Source organism: Podarcis cretensis, assembly GCF_951804945.1.
Source record: "Podarcis cretensis genome assembly, chromosome: 11".
NCBI lineage: Eukaryota > Metazoa > Chordata > Lepidosauria > Squamata > Lacertidae > Podarcis > Podarcis cretensis.
Window position 1 is genome coordinate 66194201 of NC_137180.1, and position 16670 is coordinate 66210870.

Sequence of the window (16670 nt, forward strand, 5' to 3'; positions counted from 1 at the left end):
ACAAACGCCACAGGCTCCCCGAAAAGCGAGATGAGTGCTGCAACCCCATAGTTGCCTTTGACTGGACTTCACCGTCCAGGGATCCGTTACCTTTTACCTTTTATATTGTGATGTCTGGCTGATGATATATAATACGAGATTGACAACCAGATATCACCCAGCCCTAGTGGCTGATGGTCAAGAATAGGCTCACTCTCCCTGAATAATAATAATAATAATAATAATAATAATAATAATAATAATAGGTTGGGTTTCCCCAGCCACTCTTTTAAAGCCATCCAAGTTAGAGGCAGTCAGGACGTCTTCTGAGAGGGAAATCCCTTGTCCGTGTGCTGCATGGAGGAATGTCAGGACGTTAGAAGGCCAAGGGTGGCCCCTCGAGTCCAGCCTCCTGCTCTCTCTCATAGTGCCCCACTAGATGCCTCAAGCCAGGCCTGAGGGCAGCAGCAGCAGCACTGTCTCCCCCTGGGCTTTCCAGCCTCTGGTCTTCAGAAGCATCTCTGCCTCTGACCGTGGACACAGAGGAGAACTGTCCTGGCTAGTAGCCATCGAGAGCCTTCCTCCTCCTCCTCCTCCTCCTCCTCCATGAGTTTCTCTGATCCTCTTTCCCAGCCAGAGAATTAAGGGGGCAAGTGGGGTGCACAGGGTCAGCCAGGAGGGTGAGTGGGTGTGGGGACTGTGGGCCTGGATCACAAATACCAGGAGGTATGGGGGGCTCTTCTTCTGTCCCCAGTTTCCCTTTGGATCTAAGGGAGGGGCTGGAGCCTCTTTTTGTGTGTGTGGGGGGGTGTCTCCCCCTCCCCTGCGTGCCCTTCCTGCCTCACTGCCTCCCTTCTCCCATCCCGCCAGGCTGATGTCTTTGCCTACGGCATCATCCTCTGCGAGACCATCGCCCGCCTGCCGGCCGACCCAGACTACCTGCCCCGCACTGAGGTAAGACCCTCCCTCCCTGCGGGGGCTGCTTCCTCCCCTTGCTCTGCTGCGCTCCTTTGAGCAAACAGCTGTGTTTCTTCTGGGCATCCGAGGGGGTCTTCTGGAGGCCTCCTGGCCTTATGGGCACAAGACAGGCTGGTTTTGTTGTTGTTGTTGTTTAGTTGTTTAGTCGTGTCTGACTCTTCGTGACCCCCTGGACCAGAGCACGCCAGGCACTCCTGTAGCTTTGAGAACACTGTCCCACCATCTCGCCCTCTGCCGCCCCCTTCTCCTTGTGCCCTCCATCTTTCCCAACATCAGGGTCTTTTCCAGGGAGTCTTCTCTTCTCATGAGGTGGCCAAAGTCTTGGAGCCTCGGCTTCAGGATCTGTCCTTCCAGTGAGCCCTCAGGGCTGATTTCCTTCAGAATGGAGAGGTTTGATCTTCTTGCAGTCCATGGGACTCTCCAGAGTCTCCTCCAGCATCACAATTCAGAAACATCCATTCTTCGGCGATCAGCCTTCTTTATGGTCCAGCTCTCACTTCCATACATCACTACTGGGAAAACCAGAGCTTTTACTATACGGACCTTTGTTGGCAAGGTGATGTCTCTGCTTTTTAGGCAAGGCTGACCTCCCACCCCAGATACCCAGATCCGTCCAGGGCTCTTTGCTCAGCGGAGAGTAGAAAAAGAGTGGAAAACGGTCATCTTTAGATTAGGGCATGAGACGGGCACTTTGGCCTTTATCTTTAGCTGCTCAGAATGTGTCTTAATCCACAAATAAAACCTCAGAGCTCTGTGTGGATTTTCTCCCCCACCCTGACATCTGTTTATGACTGTGCCCAACGCCGTGTGTGTTGCCTGCCATGTTCCTCTCTCTAGCTGAGCTGTTCAGTCATGAGGAGGGATGATGGTTTGGGGCAGACAGGGGGCATTTTTCACCCTCACTACCCCACAGCTTCACTGGGGGTCTCTCACCTCTTTTCTGCTGTCCTTAATATGTTCTGTTGAGACGCAGTTTGCTGTTCCTGGCCAGATCTGCCTGCTCTTTCAGAAATGCTCCATTGCGTTTTTGCTGCCCTGGTTGCTCTGTTTAGGAAGGCTGGGTTTGCACAGACATCACAGGCAAATAAATAAACCTCAGAATCACAGAATCATAGACGGGATCCCCAAGGGTCATCTAGTCTAATGTCTGATCTTTTATTATGTTTTTAATGTTTTGTTGGGAGCCGTCCAGAGTGGCTGGGGAAGCCCAGCCAGATGGGGGGGGCGGGGGTAGATATATTTATTATTATTATGGTGCAACCCCCTGCAATGCTCGTATCACAGCTAAGTAATCCCAGAGAGATGGCCACCTGACCTCTGTTTTAAAACCTATTATAAGGAAAATTCTGGGTTGAGAGACTCCTCAACAACCCAGCTCCCTGGGGTCCACGTCCCCCGTGGGTCCGTGCGTTCAGTAAAAGAAGGAAATTACAGCCAAGCAATTTGGAGCAAAGGGACGTGGGTGGCGCTGTGGGTAAAACCTCAGCACCTAGGACTTGCCGATCGTATGGTCGGCGGTTCGAATCCCCGCGGCGGGGTGCGCTCCCGTCATTCGGTCCCAGCGCCTGCCAACCTAGCAGTTTGAAAGCACCCCCGGGTGCAAGTAGATAAATAGGGACCGCTTACCAGCGGGAAGGTAAACGGCGTTCCATGTGCTGTGCTGGCTCGCCAGATGCAGTTTGTCACGCTGGCCACGTGACCCGGAAGTGTCTGCGGACAGCGCTGGCTCCCGGCCTCTAGAGTGAGATGAGCGCACAACCCTAGAGTCTGGCAAGACTGGCCCGTACGGGCAGGGGTACCTTTTTAATTTGGAGCAAAACAGCAGTCAGCAGACTTAGCTCCTTCATTGTTGCGCAACAGGTTCAAACAGCAGCGAGAGAACCCTGAACATGGGGTGACACTGACTTTTAAAACTTCCCCACCACATCCCAGAATACAGTCCGTACAGCATCATCGATACATCATTGCTACATCACTAAAACCTCAGAAAGGGGAGGGTTACACAAGATTAGCATAGACAGCTATGTCAGGGCAAGACCCAAGTATGAGATTAGCATAAGGCAAATACTTCTTAGTTACCCACCACCCAAAGTACAATAGAACTTCCTTTGCAAGTCCGGTGATGAGATTTGGTTTCCCTTGGCCAACAATCAGCTCAGCAGTTGCCACCCCTGAATGGGGTTTGAGGTGGAGGGGAAAGAGTCCTTTTCCAAGGGCAAAACAGCTTTGGAATGGAGGAAACTGGCAAAGGGATTGATTTTTATATGATTTTTAAAGCTAGGCATCTTTCCTGAGCTGTCAAGTTGAAAGGATACATTCAGGCATAATATTTGTAACATTTAACAACTTTAAATATGTGCCCCCCCCCGTAATTTCCATAACAGCTCAAATGAAGAAGAGCTCACTGCCTTGCAAAGGAGCTGCAATTCCACTGTCAAACACCTCTGTCTGTCAGAAAGTTCTTCCTAATTAATTAAATTCAGCCCCCCTAACTCCCCAGAGATGGGACGCAGGTGGCGCTGTGGGTTAAACTACAGAGCCTAGGACTTGCCAATCAGAAGGTCAGCGGTTCAAATCCCTGTGATGGGGTGAGTTCCTGTTGTTCGGTCCCAGCTCCTGCGCACCTAGCAGTTCGAAAGCACATAAAAGTGCAAGTAGATAAATAGGTACCACTCCGGCGGGAAGGTAAACGGCGTTTCTGTGCGCTGCTCTGGTTTGCCAGAAGCGGCTCAGTCCTGCTGGCCACATGACCCGGAAGCTGTACGCCGGTTCCCTCGGCCAGTAAAGCGAGATGAGCGCTGCAACCCCAGTCAGCCATGACTGGACCTAATGGTCAGGGGTCCCTTTACCTTTTAACCCCCCCCCCCAAGAAGTTGCTCGGCAGGTATTCCCATCCCAGCCTCTGTAGCTCAAATGCATCCCTTCCTGGCTCCCTCCCAGGAGACTTGGGGAGGCCCTTAATTACGCCTATTACCTGTGCAGGTGAGGAAGGAGGCGATAATTGGCCCTCCTCCTCCACCCCCTGAGGAATGCTGGTCTCCCAGCTCACCTGGGCTGCTTTGGATAACCTGTTCACGCAATAGCTTTCTCTCCGGGAAAGGTGGAGCTCAGGTGCCCAGGCAGGGACTTTCCCAACACCTGCTGCCTTCCAGATGCTTCTGACTACAACTCCCATCAGCCTCAGCGCTGTCATGTGACCATGCTGGCTGGGGCTGGTGGGAGGCGGAGTCCAAGGCCTCTTGTGGTTGGGGGGCACCAGGGGTCATCTCTCCTGGCTTCCCCGTGGGATTCATAGCGCAGGAATTTTGCAGGAAAAGACTTCAAAGCATCTTTGGGGAGGTTTGTTCCTCAGATGGTGAGGGGAGAGCAAAGGCAGGACTTCATTTTGGAGACAGATGACGCCCAATATCAGTTTCCTGGCCTGTATAATTTGGATATTTTTGGAACAACTGAGGGCCAAACTAGACACTATGTTCAACGTCATAGTTTGGCATCATGGGGCATATTTATTTTTAAAAACGACTTTGAACAGTATATTGTAGGAGATGTGTCGGAAATGAGGACAGCTTCCCCCTGCAGTTGTCGAACTCTTAGCAGGATCCTATGAAATCCCTCCCCCCCCCCCCGCTCTTTGAACCCAGAGGGGCGTTTCCACTGTTCCCTCCCTTCCAGATATAGCAGCTGCAAGGGGGGAGGTGCCCTTTTTTGCACATCTCCAGCGATTCCCCTGGAGGAGAACTGTGCAACTCGCTGCATTGTCTCTTTCCAACAGAAGAGGTGGTTTTTTTTGGGGGGGGCACTTAGTTGCTGACTGCAGTTGAGCAGTTCACTTTAAGGAAGAAGGAGAAAAGGTCTGGGTGGGGGGAGTCTGCCCCCCCAAGTCCCTCCCTCCTGCATTTCACGGAAAGAAAACCTGCTCCTAGGAGAGCAGCCTGTGCTTTGTCTCACGGGCTTCTTCCCTGGAGCCCAGTGCCCCCCACCCACCCTTTGCCCTTGGTGCTTCTCCGCTCTCGTCTCGGTTGCCATGAAGCCGCCTGCCTCTCTCCTGGGCTGTGTCCTAATAACAGGTTGCCCCGGAAGGCGGCCTCTGGGTTGGGCGTTTCCGGAATGACAGCTCCAGGACCCAGAACCTCTCCTGGTGCCAAGATGGAGAGGAGCTTCTGCCTGGCCATGCCGGGCAAGAGAAATGGGCTTGGGGGGGAGGAAGCCATTGTTGTGGTAGCCCCCTCCCCACCTCTAATTCCACAGCAGCCTTGACTTCAAGGTGAAGAAGGCAGGAGGGCTGCAGAGAGAGGGTTTTCTGCAAGACTTTTCCTCCTTTTTGCTTCCTGAAATTTGTTCTGATTGTGCAGATAAAATATCTTGGAGAGAATTTGGCAGGATGTGTTGCTACTGGGTGAAAACGGTCCAGATTCAAGGTTTCCCGGTTGTGCGCCTTGTTGTAAACGAAAATCTGCCCTTTTCCCCTTATGGGGTACCCAAGACCCCATATAGAGTCCTTACGTAGGTTCCCCATTGGTAGGAGAAAATAACAGAGGCCAACCAGAGAATATTGAGAAGCAAAGCAGCTAGTAAGCCTGATCTTTATTAAAGTGTTGTGACAGGGTCCCCCACTCCCCCCACAACAGGGAGGAAGGAGAGGAACCCAGAACAATGGTGTGCAAGCCCTTATATAGACTTTTGAAATTGCCCCCTTGTAGATCAAGACCACCCCCAGAAACATCATACATACATCACAGAAGGGGTGTAGGTCAAGACACCCCCCCCCCAGATACATCATACCTACATCAGAGAAAGGGGTGGTCTACAGCAGAAATCTGAGTGCTTTGTTTACCTCCTGTCTGCCACGTTACCTGTTTAATGGTCACTTGATTGATTGCCTGGGGAGCCAGGCCAGTCTTTTATAGTGATAAATAGTTCCTGGGCCAGGTCACAGGCTCACACCCTCTTCAAACACAGACATACCCTTAAGACAGGATTTGTGAGGAAAGAGACAATGGGGAGGTTTCCCACTTTGACCTTGCAGAGAAATCATTTGCTCAGTTTGGGAATCAAAATAGTTCCAGGTCGGTCTTCCTGTGCTGATCTATGTACGTGTTTGGTTGGTACACTTAGGAACATTTAACATATACCTAAGACCTCAAAATTCCTAAGACGTCAAAATACTACCTAAGATGTCAGGCATCATCCGGGCATCTTCCTTTGGTCGCAAGTGGCTGAGACCCAGGTGCAAAAGACGCCTGGTGGATTTTGAACGCTGGCCAGTGCCCACCTAGTCCAAGACCCTGTTTTCCCAGTAGGTGCCTCTTGGGGGTGTTATTATAAAGCAGCAATGCAGCAGCAAGCAAAGGCTATAGCAGCCAAGTCAGCTGCTTGTGGCTGGAAAGCCAAACAGGATGTTTGTGACTGTTGCCATGGGAACAAAGGGGCAGTCCATTCTGTTCTGAGCACCGGATGTTAGCTCAGTGTGTGTGTCATATGACCCGTACTGGAAGTACATGGGTGGAGTTTATTCTTACTGCTGTTGAGTGCAGACATGTTTTCTCTGTACTGAAGTGAGAGACAGAAATAAAGGATGTAAATAGTTTTCTGTCTGCTTCTTTCCCCTCCCTGGGGGACACCAAAGGGGAGAGAGAAGGAACGGTGTGTTTTTCTCACAGCCTGAGAAAAATCGCCGAGACCTCGCCTGCTTATCTGCCGGGAGTAGCAGCCGGGAGGTCGCCAAGGAATATCTGCCGGTGCCTCCGCTGTGGCACATTCCTCTGACCCAGGCAGAATTCCAACAGGGGGAACCCCCAAGCAGGATCCAAGCACAGCAATCCTCTCCCCTCCTGCAATTTCCAGAAACTGGGATTCAGGAGCCTGACTGTCTCTTGACCATGAGGGACCCCACTTCCAGAGAACTTCAGCAGGAGAAGAGAAGGTTGCCAGATCTGGGGCTGACTTTCTACTCACCCAGAAAGTCCTTTACATCTGTTTATTGCAAATACATATTCCATCCTTCCCCTGTATCACATGTGACGCTCTGGAAGCAAGAGGGAGTTCAGCCGCTCAAGTCTCAGATGAGCAGGTCAGATTCTTGCCTGGAGGAGGATGAAGCCTTGGCTCAGAGGCAGCGGGGATGGAAGTGGCCACAAAGAGAAACCTGAGCCCCCCATCTCACCCCAGTTCAGGACATGTTGAGGGGACTGGTTGGAGGAGATGGTCCCATGAACAACCTGTTCTAGGCTGCTATTAATAGCTTCCCCATCTGGTTGGTTTTCCTAGCCACCCTGGGCAACTCCCAAGAGAATATTAAAAACACTATAAAACATCAAAGAGTAAAAGCTTCCCTAAACAGGGCTGCCTTCAGATGTCTTCTAAAAGTCAGATAGTTGTTGACATCTGATGGGAGGGAGTTCCACAGGGCGGGTGCCACTACCAAGAGGGTCCTCTGCCTGGTTCCCTGTAACCTCACTTCTTGCAGTGAGGGAGCCGCCAGAAGGCCCTCGGGAGATGTACACCGGTGTCCAGGGTGGAGACGCTCCTTCAGGTATACTGGGCCAAGGCCATTTAGGGCTTTCAGGGTCAGCACCAACACTTTGAATTGTGCTTGGAAACGTACTGGGAGCCAATGTAGGTCTTTCAACACCGGTGTTATGTGGTCTCGGCAGCTGCCCCCAGTCACCAGTCTAGCTGCCGCATTCTGGATTAATTGCAGTTTCCAGGTCACTTTCAAAGGTAGCCCCACATAGAGCGCATTGCAGTAGTCCAGGCGAGAGATAACTAGAGCATGCACCACTCCGGCGAGACAGTCTGTGGGCAGGGAGGGTCTCATCCTGCGTACCAGATGGAGCTGGTAAACAGCCGCCCTGGACACAGAATTGGCCTGCGCCTCCATGGACAGCTGTGAGTCCAGAATGACCCCCAGGCTGCGCACCTGGTCCTTCAGGGGCACAGTTGCCCCATTCAGGACCAGGGAGTCCTCCACACCTGCCCGCCTCCTGTCCCCCAAAAACAGTACTTCTGTCTTGTCATCTAATTTTAGAGTATCATCCCGCCACGCTTGATGCTTGTTTGAGTGTTGCCTGTGGATGCCATTGTGCAGATAATACCCCGTCCCCAGAACTGCCCCATCATCCCAGAAAGATGTCTGCTCTGTGAGATAAAGGCTGCCATCCTTCCGCCTCCGGAGAATGCCAGATGTGAGGGGGGGGTAGCCTCTGCCAAGCTGAGTGCTTCCCCTTTTGGAGGGGGGCATGGAGAGAGCGGCTGGTCCACCCTCTGGCCCTGCGGAGAAGGCCCTGCTTGCCCCCTCGCGGCAGGGGGCTGCGTTGCACAGATCTCTCTCTCTCTCTCTCTCTCTCTCTCTCTCTCTCTCTCTCTCGGCGAGGGAGGGGCCTGCAATAGCTCCTCTAGGCAGGATGAGCACAGAGCCGAATTTGTTTCCTCCCCTCAGCAAATCTTGTGATCCTCCCATCATTTTTGGCTGGGTCTGCACTGACCACTTAGCTTAGCTTCTCCAAATGCATTTCATGTTTGGGTCAAGCAGACAGGTGAAGGGCGACAGAGGCTCATGAATTGATTTTAGAATGTATTTCAATTAATTGATTGTGATTTTATGTAAACTCTGTTATTTTACTGTTGTTATCCGCTCTGAGCCCGGCTTTGGCTGGGGAGGGCGGGATATAAATAAAATTTTATTATTATTATTATCATCGGTCTCCAGCAGGCTTTTGGGCAGTAGTGGCAAAACCTTTAGAGATCGAGTGCCTGAACTGCAACCCAAAACCCACTTATTTTTTGCAAAGAGCCAACACAGCAATTTACCGTATTTTTCTGTGTTGTTGAGCTATTTTGGGGTAAGGAAGGTCATAAGAACTTAAGGAGAGATGGCTGGATCAGGCCAAGGGACCCACCTAGTCCAAATGCCTGTGGGAAACCAGCAAGCAGGATTTGAACACAAGAGCCCGTTTCTCCCCTCCTGCGGTTTCCAGCGACTGGTGCACAAAAGCATTGCTGGCTCCAACCGCAGAGGCCGAGTCCAGCCCTCCTGGCTAGTAGCCATTGCTAGCTCTCTCCTTCTCCATAAATTTGTCTAGTCCTCTATTCAAAGCCATCCAGGCTGGTGGCCATCACTGCTTCCAGTGGCAGTGAGTTCCAGAGTTTAAGTATGTGCTGGCTAAAGAAAGACTTTCTTTTCTCTGTCCTGAATCTCCCGACGTTCACCTTCCTTGACTGTCCACAAGTTCTAGGGTGGAAGGAGAAACTCTTCATTTTCTCCATGTCATGGCTATTTTTTTTTTAAAAAAACTTCTATCATGTCACCTGTTGATCTTTTCTCTAAACTAAAAAAATCCCAAACGCTGCAACCTTCCCTTTAGGGGAGTCTGCACCCCTCTGGAAAATTCTGGTGGCCCTTTTCTGATCATTTTACAACCCAGAAATACCCTTTTTTGCACGAGGCGTTCAGAACCGGACACAGCCTTCCGGATGTGGCTGCAAATTTGTATAACATCATTATGACATCGACAGTCTTCTTCTCGATTCTTTTCCTAGTGATGTTAACGGAGAAATCCGAGGGCTCCCTTGGACAAAAACAAAGACACCAACCAGGATAACTTGGAGCAAAACAGCAGCCTGTAGGCTTGGCCTTTATTGAACTGTTGCAACAGGGTGCTCCCCTCACTTGCAGGAGAGAGAGAGGACCCAGAAAAAATGGTGTGCAAGCCTTATAAAGACTTTTGAAATTGCCACCCTGTAGATCAAGACCACCCCCAGAAGCATCATACATACATCACAGAAAGGAGGGGTTGAGGGAGGGGTTGTGGTGGTAACCTGAGTGTCCTGTCACCTGGCTGGTTCCCCCTTTCCCCCTCCCCATGAGTACTTTCCAGGAGACAGAGGGGAGTTTGCAGTTTCCTGCCCCCAGAGGGAAGATCTGATCAGTGTCCTTTGTTCCAGTCCCTGCTGAATCCACTCCTATATGCAAGTTCTTTGTGATCTTGATGGTCTTCTGTCTAGGACCATAACTGGGCAGGGCTCCTGCAGATGTGCTGGGATGGTGAAGGGATTATGGCTGCCCTGTATCAAATCTTCCCCATTTTGTAGTCCTTCCTTCATGGAGTAAAATAAAAGTGGAACAGTGCAAATCCGATGTATGGTTGATTTTCTATGAATTTATAACAGAAGCGTAACGTATGTTGTGTGTGAGTGTGAGTGTGTGTGAAGTTTGTGCAAACTGAATGATTGGGGGGGGGGGTTCTCACCTCCCTCTCCCTTCTTCCCTGCAGGACTTTGGGCTGGATGTATCCGCTTTCTGCAACCTGGTGGGAGCCGACTGCCCTGCAACATTCCTCCAGCTGGCCTTCCACTGCTGCAGCGTAAGACCCCCCCCCCAACCCCCCCAGAACTGAATGAGCCTTCAGGCTGCCAGACCCCCCACCTGCCAGAAGGGAGCCTCTTTGCCCCTCCTGGCCCTATATGCCCATGAGAGAATCAGCCCTGGCTGGGTGTGGTGGTTTTGCAGGGGCTGGAGGGGGGCAAATCCTGAGGAGTACAGAGCCCCAGCCCCAGCCATGACCACGAATGCAGCTTTTGGGTTCAATTTAAAGGAAGCTTTCCTGGCTACTTCCTTCCCTTGAGAGTCCTCTGCTTCACAAATTTGTCTGATCTTCTTTTAAAGTCATCCAGCTTGGTGGCTATTCTAGCCTCCTGTGGCAGGGAGTTCCACCGTTTAGCTATATGTTGCCCAAAGAACTACTGTATTTGTTCTTGTATAAGACAATGCTTTTTGCTAAAAAGGGGGGGGGGACCAAAAATTGGGTGTCGTCTTATATACTGATAGTGAATGCAGAGGGGGGGGGGCGCGTGTGACTAATGGCAGCAGCAAGCAGCAGATTGGCAGCAGCAACTGGGCGGGTGTTTGGTGGCTGTGGCCAGGCGGGCAGGCAATTGGCGGCTCCAGTGAGGTGTGTGATTGGCAGTGGGGGGCAGGCGGGTGAGTGATTGGCGGAAGTGACCTCCCCCACATCCCCCAAAAGCTGCACAACTTAATTTCGGGTTAAAAGAAATAAGGGGCGTCTTATACACGGAAAAATACAGTACTTCCCTTTAGGAGGGACTGAAGTTGGTGAGAACTGTGTCCCGTGCCCAGAAATCTGTCCTGCTTCAGTCTCTGAGGGGAAGGCAGCCCTCCCCCCGAGGCAGGCTGGACCCCCCCGCTTTCTGTCCCACAGACCCCCCTGGTTCTTGGCCAAGATTTTTGTTTCCAGGGGAGGCAGCAGCCCAGCAAGCCCCACCCCAGCAAGGGAGCCTTGGGGCTTTGTTTTTCAACTGCCCCCTCCCCACCGCTGCTGAGCCAGGTGCCTTCTCCCCCGCCCCCCCCTCTAGATGGAGCCCACCTTGAGGCCCTCCTTCCTGGAGATCACGCAGCGCCTGGAGGGCATCTTGAAGCAGCAGCTGGCAGCCAGAGACGCCCGAGACGCCCTGCAGAGCGACAGGACCAGCACCCCGGGGAGCCCGGCACTCTCCCTCCGTGGTAACCCTTCCCAGTCTGGATTTCGATTGCTGCCTCACAGCGGGTTGGACTAGATGACCCCCAGGTCCCTTCCAGCTCTGCAATCCTTCTTTTTTTTAAGATAATCTTTATTCGTTTTTTAGTTACATATTGTACATACAGTGGTACCTCGGGTTACATACGCTTCAGGTTACAGACTCTGCTAACCAGAAATAGTGCTTCAGGTTAAGAACTTTGCTTCAGGATTAGAACAGAAATTGTGCTCCGGAGGTGCGGCAGTAGCAGGAGGCCCCATTAGCTAAAGTGGTGCTTCAGGTTAAGAACAATTTCAGGTTAAGAACGGACTTCCGGAATGAATTAAGTACGTAACCAAAGGTACCACTGTACACATATTACATTTCATTTTGCATTTGAACTTGCTCCTAAGAGTTGACTTCCCTCCTTCTTTCTTCTGGCTTTTTTAATATCATCTCTAACTTTTCGTGTTGTCTTCAGCTCTGCAGTTCTATAGTTTTGGGACAGAGGCACTGGACTCTAAACAACAGCTAAAAAAATATTCTTTTGAACCAGCTTTCTGCCAACTGCCTTGTCTTGAAAGGGGGGAAAGTAGCGTATAATTATTATTATTTTTTTCAAATTAGTATTCTATTTATTTATTACATTCATACATCACCTTTTATTCCAAGGAGTTCAAAGGGGCTTGCATGTTCCTCCTCCGCAGCAAGCTTGAGAAGTAAGTTGGGCTAAGCGCCAGGGCCTGCCTGCCAAGGTCAGCTTCCTAGCTGAGTGGGGATTCGAACCCTGAGCTCTCCCAGCTCCTAGTCCAGCACTCTAACCACTGGGCAACACTGTAGTGTCGTGGCAACGCCACGCCTGCTCCAAAGGACTCCTGCGCTCCCGAGTGATGTGGGTCCAAGCAACAGCCCTCACTTGGTCATAGAATCAGAGAACGACAGAGCTGGAGGGGAACCTAAAGGTCATCTAGTCATCGTGCTTTGAGGTCTGCCTCTGGGCGACCCCCTGACCACCTTTTTCTCCCTCTGTTCCAGACAAAGCCACCCAGGACCCCCTGCTGCCCGCCATGCCGCCCAGCCTGCTGGACCAGCCTCTCGTGCCCCCGGACCAGCGCCTCTCGCGCAGCCAGTCGGACATGGTCCCGCCCAGGGCGCCCCAGGACACCCCGCAGCGAGTCAACCCCTTCTCCCAGCGCCACGACCTCCAGGGCGGCCGCATCAAGCTCTTTGACACGCCCAGCAAGTCTCTGATCTCGCTGACCTTCGACCTGCCGCCCCCCTCGCCCTTCCCGCCGGGCACACCCGTCACCCCGGAGCCGGCCGTGGAGGCCCACTGCGACTTCTCCGAGTCGGCCGCCCTCACCCGCAGGTGCCGCTCACTGCCCGCCTCCCCGGAGATGCCCCGCCGGGGGGGTCCTCGCCCCCCCCAGCCCCTCCTGTCCCTGGACTGCAGCAGCCTGGAACGCCCCCTCCGCTCCCCTCCCTCCGGCGAGCTCATGGACACCAGTCCCGACAGCCCCCCCAGCGCCCTCCCTGCGGAGCCGGCCGCCCCCCTGGCGCCCTCCGTGGCCAACGGCAGCTTCATCCGCACGGCCGTCTCTGGGATGCAGCCCTGGCCCGCCAACGGGCTGCTCTTGAACAACAACAGCAAGCCCCCCAGCTGGGGAGGGGGCTTCTCGGAGCTGAGCGTGCCCCCGCCCGGCTCGGGGCCCCCGCTGGAGCACGCGGGGTCGGCCCTGGCCCTGAGCGGAGGGGGCAGCGTGGGGGTGCTGGAGCAGGAGGAGGTTCTGAGCTGCCCCGCCTGCTGCCTGGGGCCCTTTGGCTTCAGCTTTGCCTCCGTCTGCCCCCGGCCCCCCGCCAGCACCCCCGCCTACCAGAACCTCAACTGCGAAGCCAAGAGCCTGCTGTGCCCAGAGAGGCACCTCAAGGGCCCGGTTCTGGCAGAGCCCAGCCTCAAGCTGCCCGAAGCACAGTCCTAAGGCGGGACACACAGAGGCCCCCCCTGAGCCCGGCGGGGCAAAAGGGGGGCTGCGGACCCACGATGGACCCTTCAGGCAGCCTCAGGGTGCCGCAGCGCATTGAAAGTGGCACAGGCGGTGCCAGCGATCGGCGGGCTCTCAGGGCCTGGCGAAGCGGAGGAGCCTGTGGGGCCATGTTTTTTGGGGGGCGGGAGGTTAAGATTCCACCCTGTGGCCTTTTGTAGCAAAGGGGCTTCCCGGTGCCTGGAAACCCCCCTCCCCAGCCCTGGCAGGAGCTGTGGGAAGGAAGGGGGGTCCCTTCCCATGAGCCAGGAGGAAGTGCAATAAGGTGGCTGCCCCAGGGACCCCCATGCAGTTGGACTGGGGAGGGGGCCACACACCAGCATCCAAGAGACCCCCCCCAAGGTTTCTTTCTGGGTGGGGGGCTTCGTCCACCCCAGTGCAGTGCCTCCCTCTGCAAACCCAGGCCTGGTGAGACCTCCTGGTGTGGGCTGGAAATAGTGGCCTGGGGACCAGGGGGTCTTGCCCCTCATAATACTTGCCCTGTTTGTTGGGGGGGGGGACAACAGAGGAGAAAGAGACTCTAAGGACCGGGGGGTGGGGTCAGGAGACAGAAATGGGGGGGCAGGAAAGTGTGCTTGTTTGCGTGTCACATTTGGGGACTAGGAAACTGGGAGACACAAGTTTGGATCTGCAATGTTGGTGGGGGGGCTCAGCCTCCCCCCTGGGTGCTCCTGAGCTGTACGAGTGTTGGAGGGGGGTGGGCAGGTGGGGGGGGAGTTGGGGGTGGAAACTGGCTTCTGTTCCCAGCACTTCTGCCCATGTGCAATAATGATGAGTACTGATTTCTGGCTGCATCTCGGCCCCCCCCTCCTGCGCAAGGCTCAGCGTGTCCCCCCCCCAGCCCCCCTATACTCAGTGCCCTAGTGGGATGCAGCTGCATTTTTAATAACGACAAATGCTGCTTTATGTATTCAGCTTATTTAAAGTGTTGGAGAAATAAAACATGATGACGGTCGAAACGGCCTTGTTTTTGCCCAAAGCGTCCTGGGATCTCAGATCTGGCCGGTCAGGGGCTTCCGCAGGGGGCTGGGTCTTTGGCTTGGTCTGCATCTTCCTTTTTTGCTTTAGAGAAAAGGCGAGGAAGAAGCAGCGCAATAGAAGTTTATAAACTCCACATGGCATGTGAGAGTGGAGAGAGAAAGTTTGCCTCCCGCAGTGAAGCTGGATGTTGGAAGTTCCTGTGTGAGTGTCTGGAGCATAGCTGTCAACCGTCCCTTATTTGGCGGGAAAGTCCCTTATCCCAGGGCCTTGTCCTGCTGCTGTCCCTTATTGATGATGTCCCGTAAATTTCCTGGGTTTCAAAGGAAGCAGCTCCTCTCCCTCTCTGCCGGCCAGGGAGGAGGGAGGCTCCAACTGTGTTGCTTGGCTGCTTTGCTCACCCAATAAGGAGTCTAAGAACGACTGGGGGGTGGAGCTTGCATGCCTTGTGCCGATCCAATCGGCCGTGTTGCCTGGGGACTCGCCTTTGCTCAGCGCTGCCCAGCGGAGAGGTGACGGTGGTTTTCCTTGCTGATTCCTCTTTGCCGGGTTGCTGCACTGTGGGAACCACCGCTTGAGGCTTTGTTTGGCTGCTGGCTGGGCTTTCTGCCTTTGGCTCGGAGGGGCTCAGAAGTTGAACATACCTGTGCTCTGAAAATCCCTTATTTTGGCTGCTGATCCCTTATTTTCGAGGCTGCTGGTCCCTTATTTTCAAATCTGTAAGTTCATAGAATCATAGAGTTGGAAGAGACCACAAGGGCCATCGAGTCCCACCCCCTGCCAAGCAGGAAACACCATCAGAGCACTCCTGACATATGGTTGTCAAGCCTCTGCTTAAAGACCTCCAAAGAAGGACACTCCACCACACTCCTTGGCAGCAAATTCCACTGTCGAACAGCTCTTACTGTCAGGAAGTTCTTCCTAATGTTTAGGTGGAATCTTCTTTCTTGCAGTTTGGATCCATTGCTCCGTGTCCGCTTCTCTGGAGCAGCAGAAAACAACCTTTCTCCCTCCTCTAGGTGACATCCTTTTATATATTTGAACATGGCTATCATATCACCCCTTAACCTCCTCTTCTCCAGGCTAAACATGCCCAGCTCCCTTAGCCGTTCCTCATAAGGCATCGTTTCCAGGCCTTTGACCATTTTGGTTGCCCTCCTCTGGACACGTTCCAGTTTGTCAGTGTCCTTCTTGAACTGTGGTGCCCAGAACTGGACACAACACTCCAGGTGAGGTCTGACCAGAGCAGAATACAGTGGCACTATCCCTTCCCTTGATCTAGATGCTATACTCCTATTGATGCATTGGCTTTTTTAGCTGCCGCGTCACACTGCAGCTATGTTGACAGCTATGGTCTGGAGGTGGTTGGAGGATGGATGGCAGCTAACAGATTGAGGTTGAATCCTGACAAGAAAGAAGTACTGTTTTGAAGTACTGTTTTGGGGGGACAGGAGACAGGCAGGTGTGGAGGACTCCCTGGTCCTGAATGGGGCAACTGTGCCCCTGAAGGACCAGGTGCGCAGCCTGGGGGTCATTCTGGACTCACAGCTGTCCATGGAGGCGCAGGTCAATTCTGTGTCCAGGGCAGCTGTCTACCAGCTCCATCTGGTACGCAGGATGAGACCCTCCCTGCCTGTCGACTGTCTCGCCAGAGTGGTGCATGCTCTGGTTATCTCCCACTTGGACTACTGCCATGCGCTCTACGTGGGGCTACCTTTGAAGGTGAGCCGGAAACTACAACTAATCCAGAATGCGGCACCTAGACTGGGGACTGGGAGCGGCCGCCGAGACCACATAACACCGGTCTTGAAAGACCTACATTGGCTCCCAGTACGTTTCCGAGCACAGTTCAAAGTGTTTATGCTGAACTTTAAAGCCCTAAACGACCTCGGCCCAGTAGACCTGAAGGAGTGTCTCCACCCCCATTGTTCTGCCCGGACACTGAGGTTCAGCGCCGAGGGCCTTCTGGCGGTTCCCTCGCTCCGGGAAACCAAGTTACAGGGCAGAGGGCCTTTTCGGTGGTGGCAAATGCAATTCCTTCGGATGTCAAAGAAATAAACAACTATCTGAATTTTAGAAGACAACTGAAGGCAGCCCGGTTTCGGGAAGCTTTTAATGACTGATGGTTTAATGTATTTTTAATCTTTTGTTGGAAGCCGCCCAGAGTGGCTGGGGAAACCC

The 16670-nt window shown here is 53.3% G+C and overlaps 1 protein-coding gene across 1 annotated transcript in view; it reads left to right on the forward strand.

Moving 5' to 3' along the window:
* The window catches only part of TESK1 (testis associated actin remodelling kinase 1), a 31254-nt gene extending 16784 nt beyond the window's left edge, over positions 1-14470 (forward strand). The window contains exons 7-10 of the mRNA XM_079994866.1: positions 850-933; positions 10230-10319; positions 11329-11476; positions 12505-14470. Of these exons, the coding sequence (XP_079850992.1) occupies positions 850-933; positions 10230-10319; positions 11329-11476; positions 12505-13448 (1266 nt within the window). The 3' untranslated portion in view covers positions 13449-14470. The remainder of the gene's footprint in view (positions 1-849; positions 934-10229; positions 10320-11328; positions 11477-12504) is intronic.
* Positions 14471-16670: the final 2200 nt, after the last annotated feature.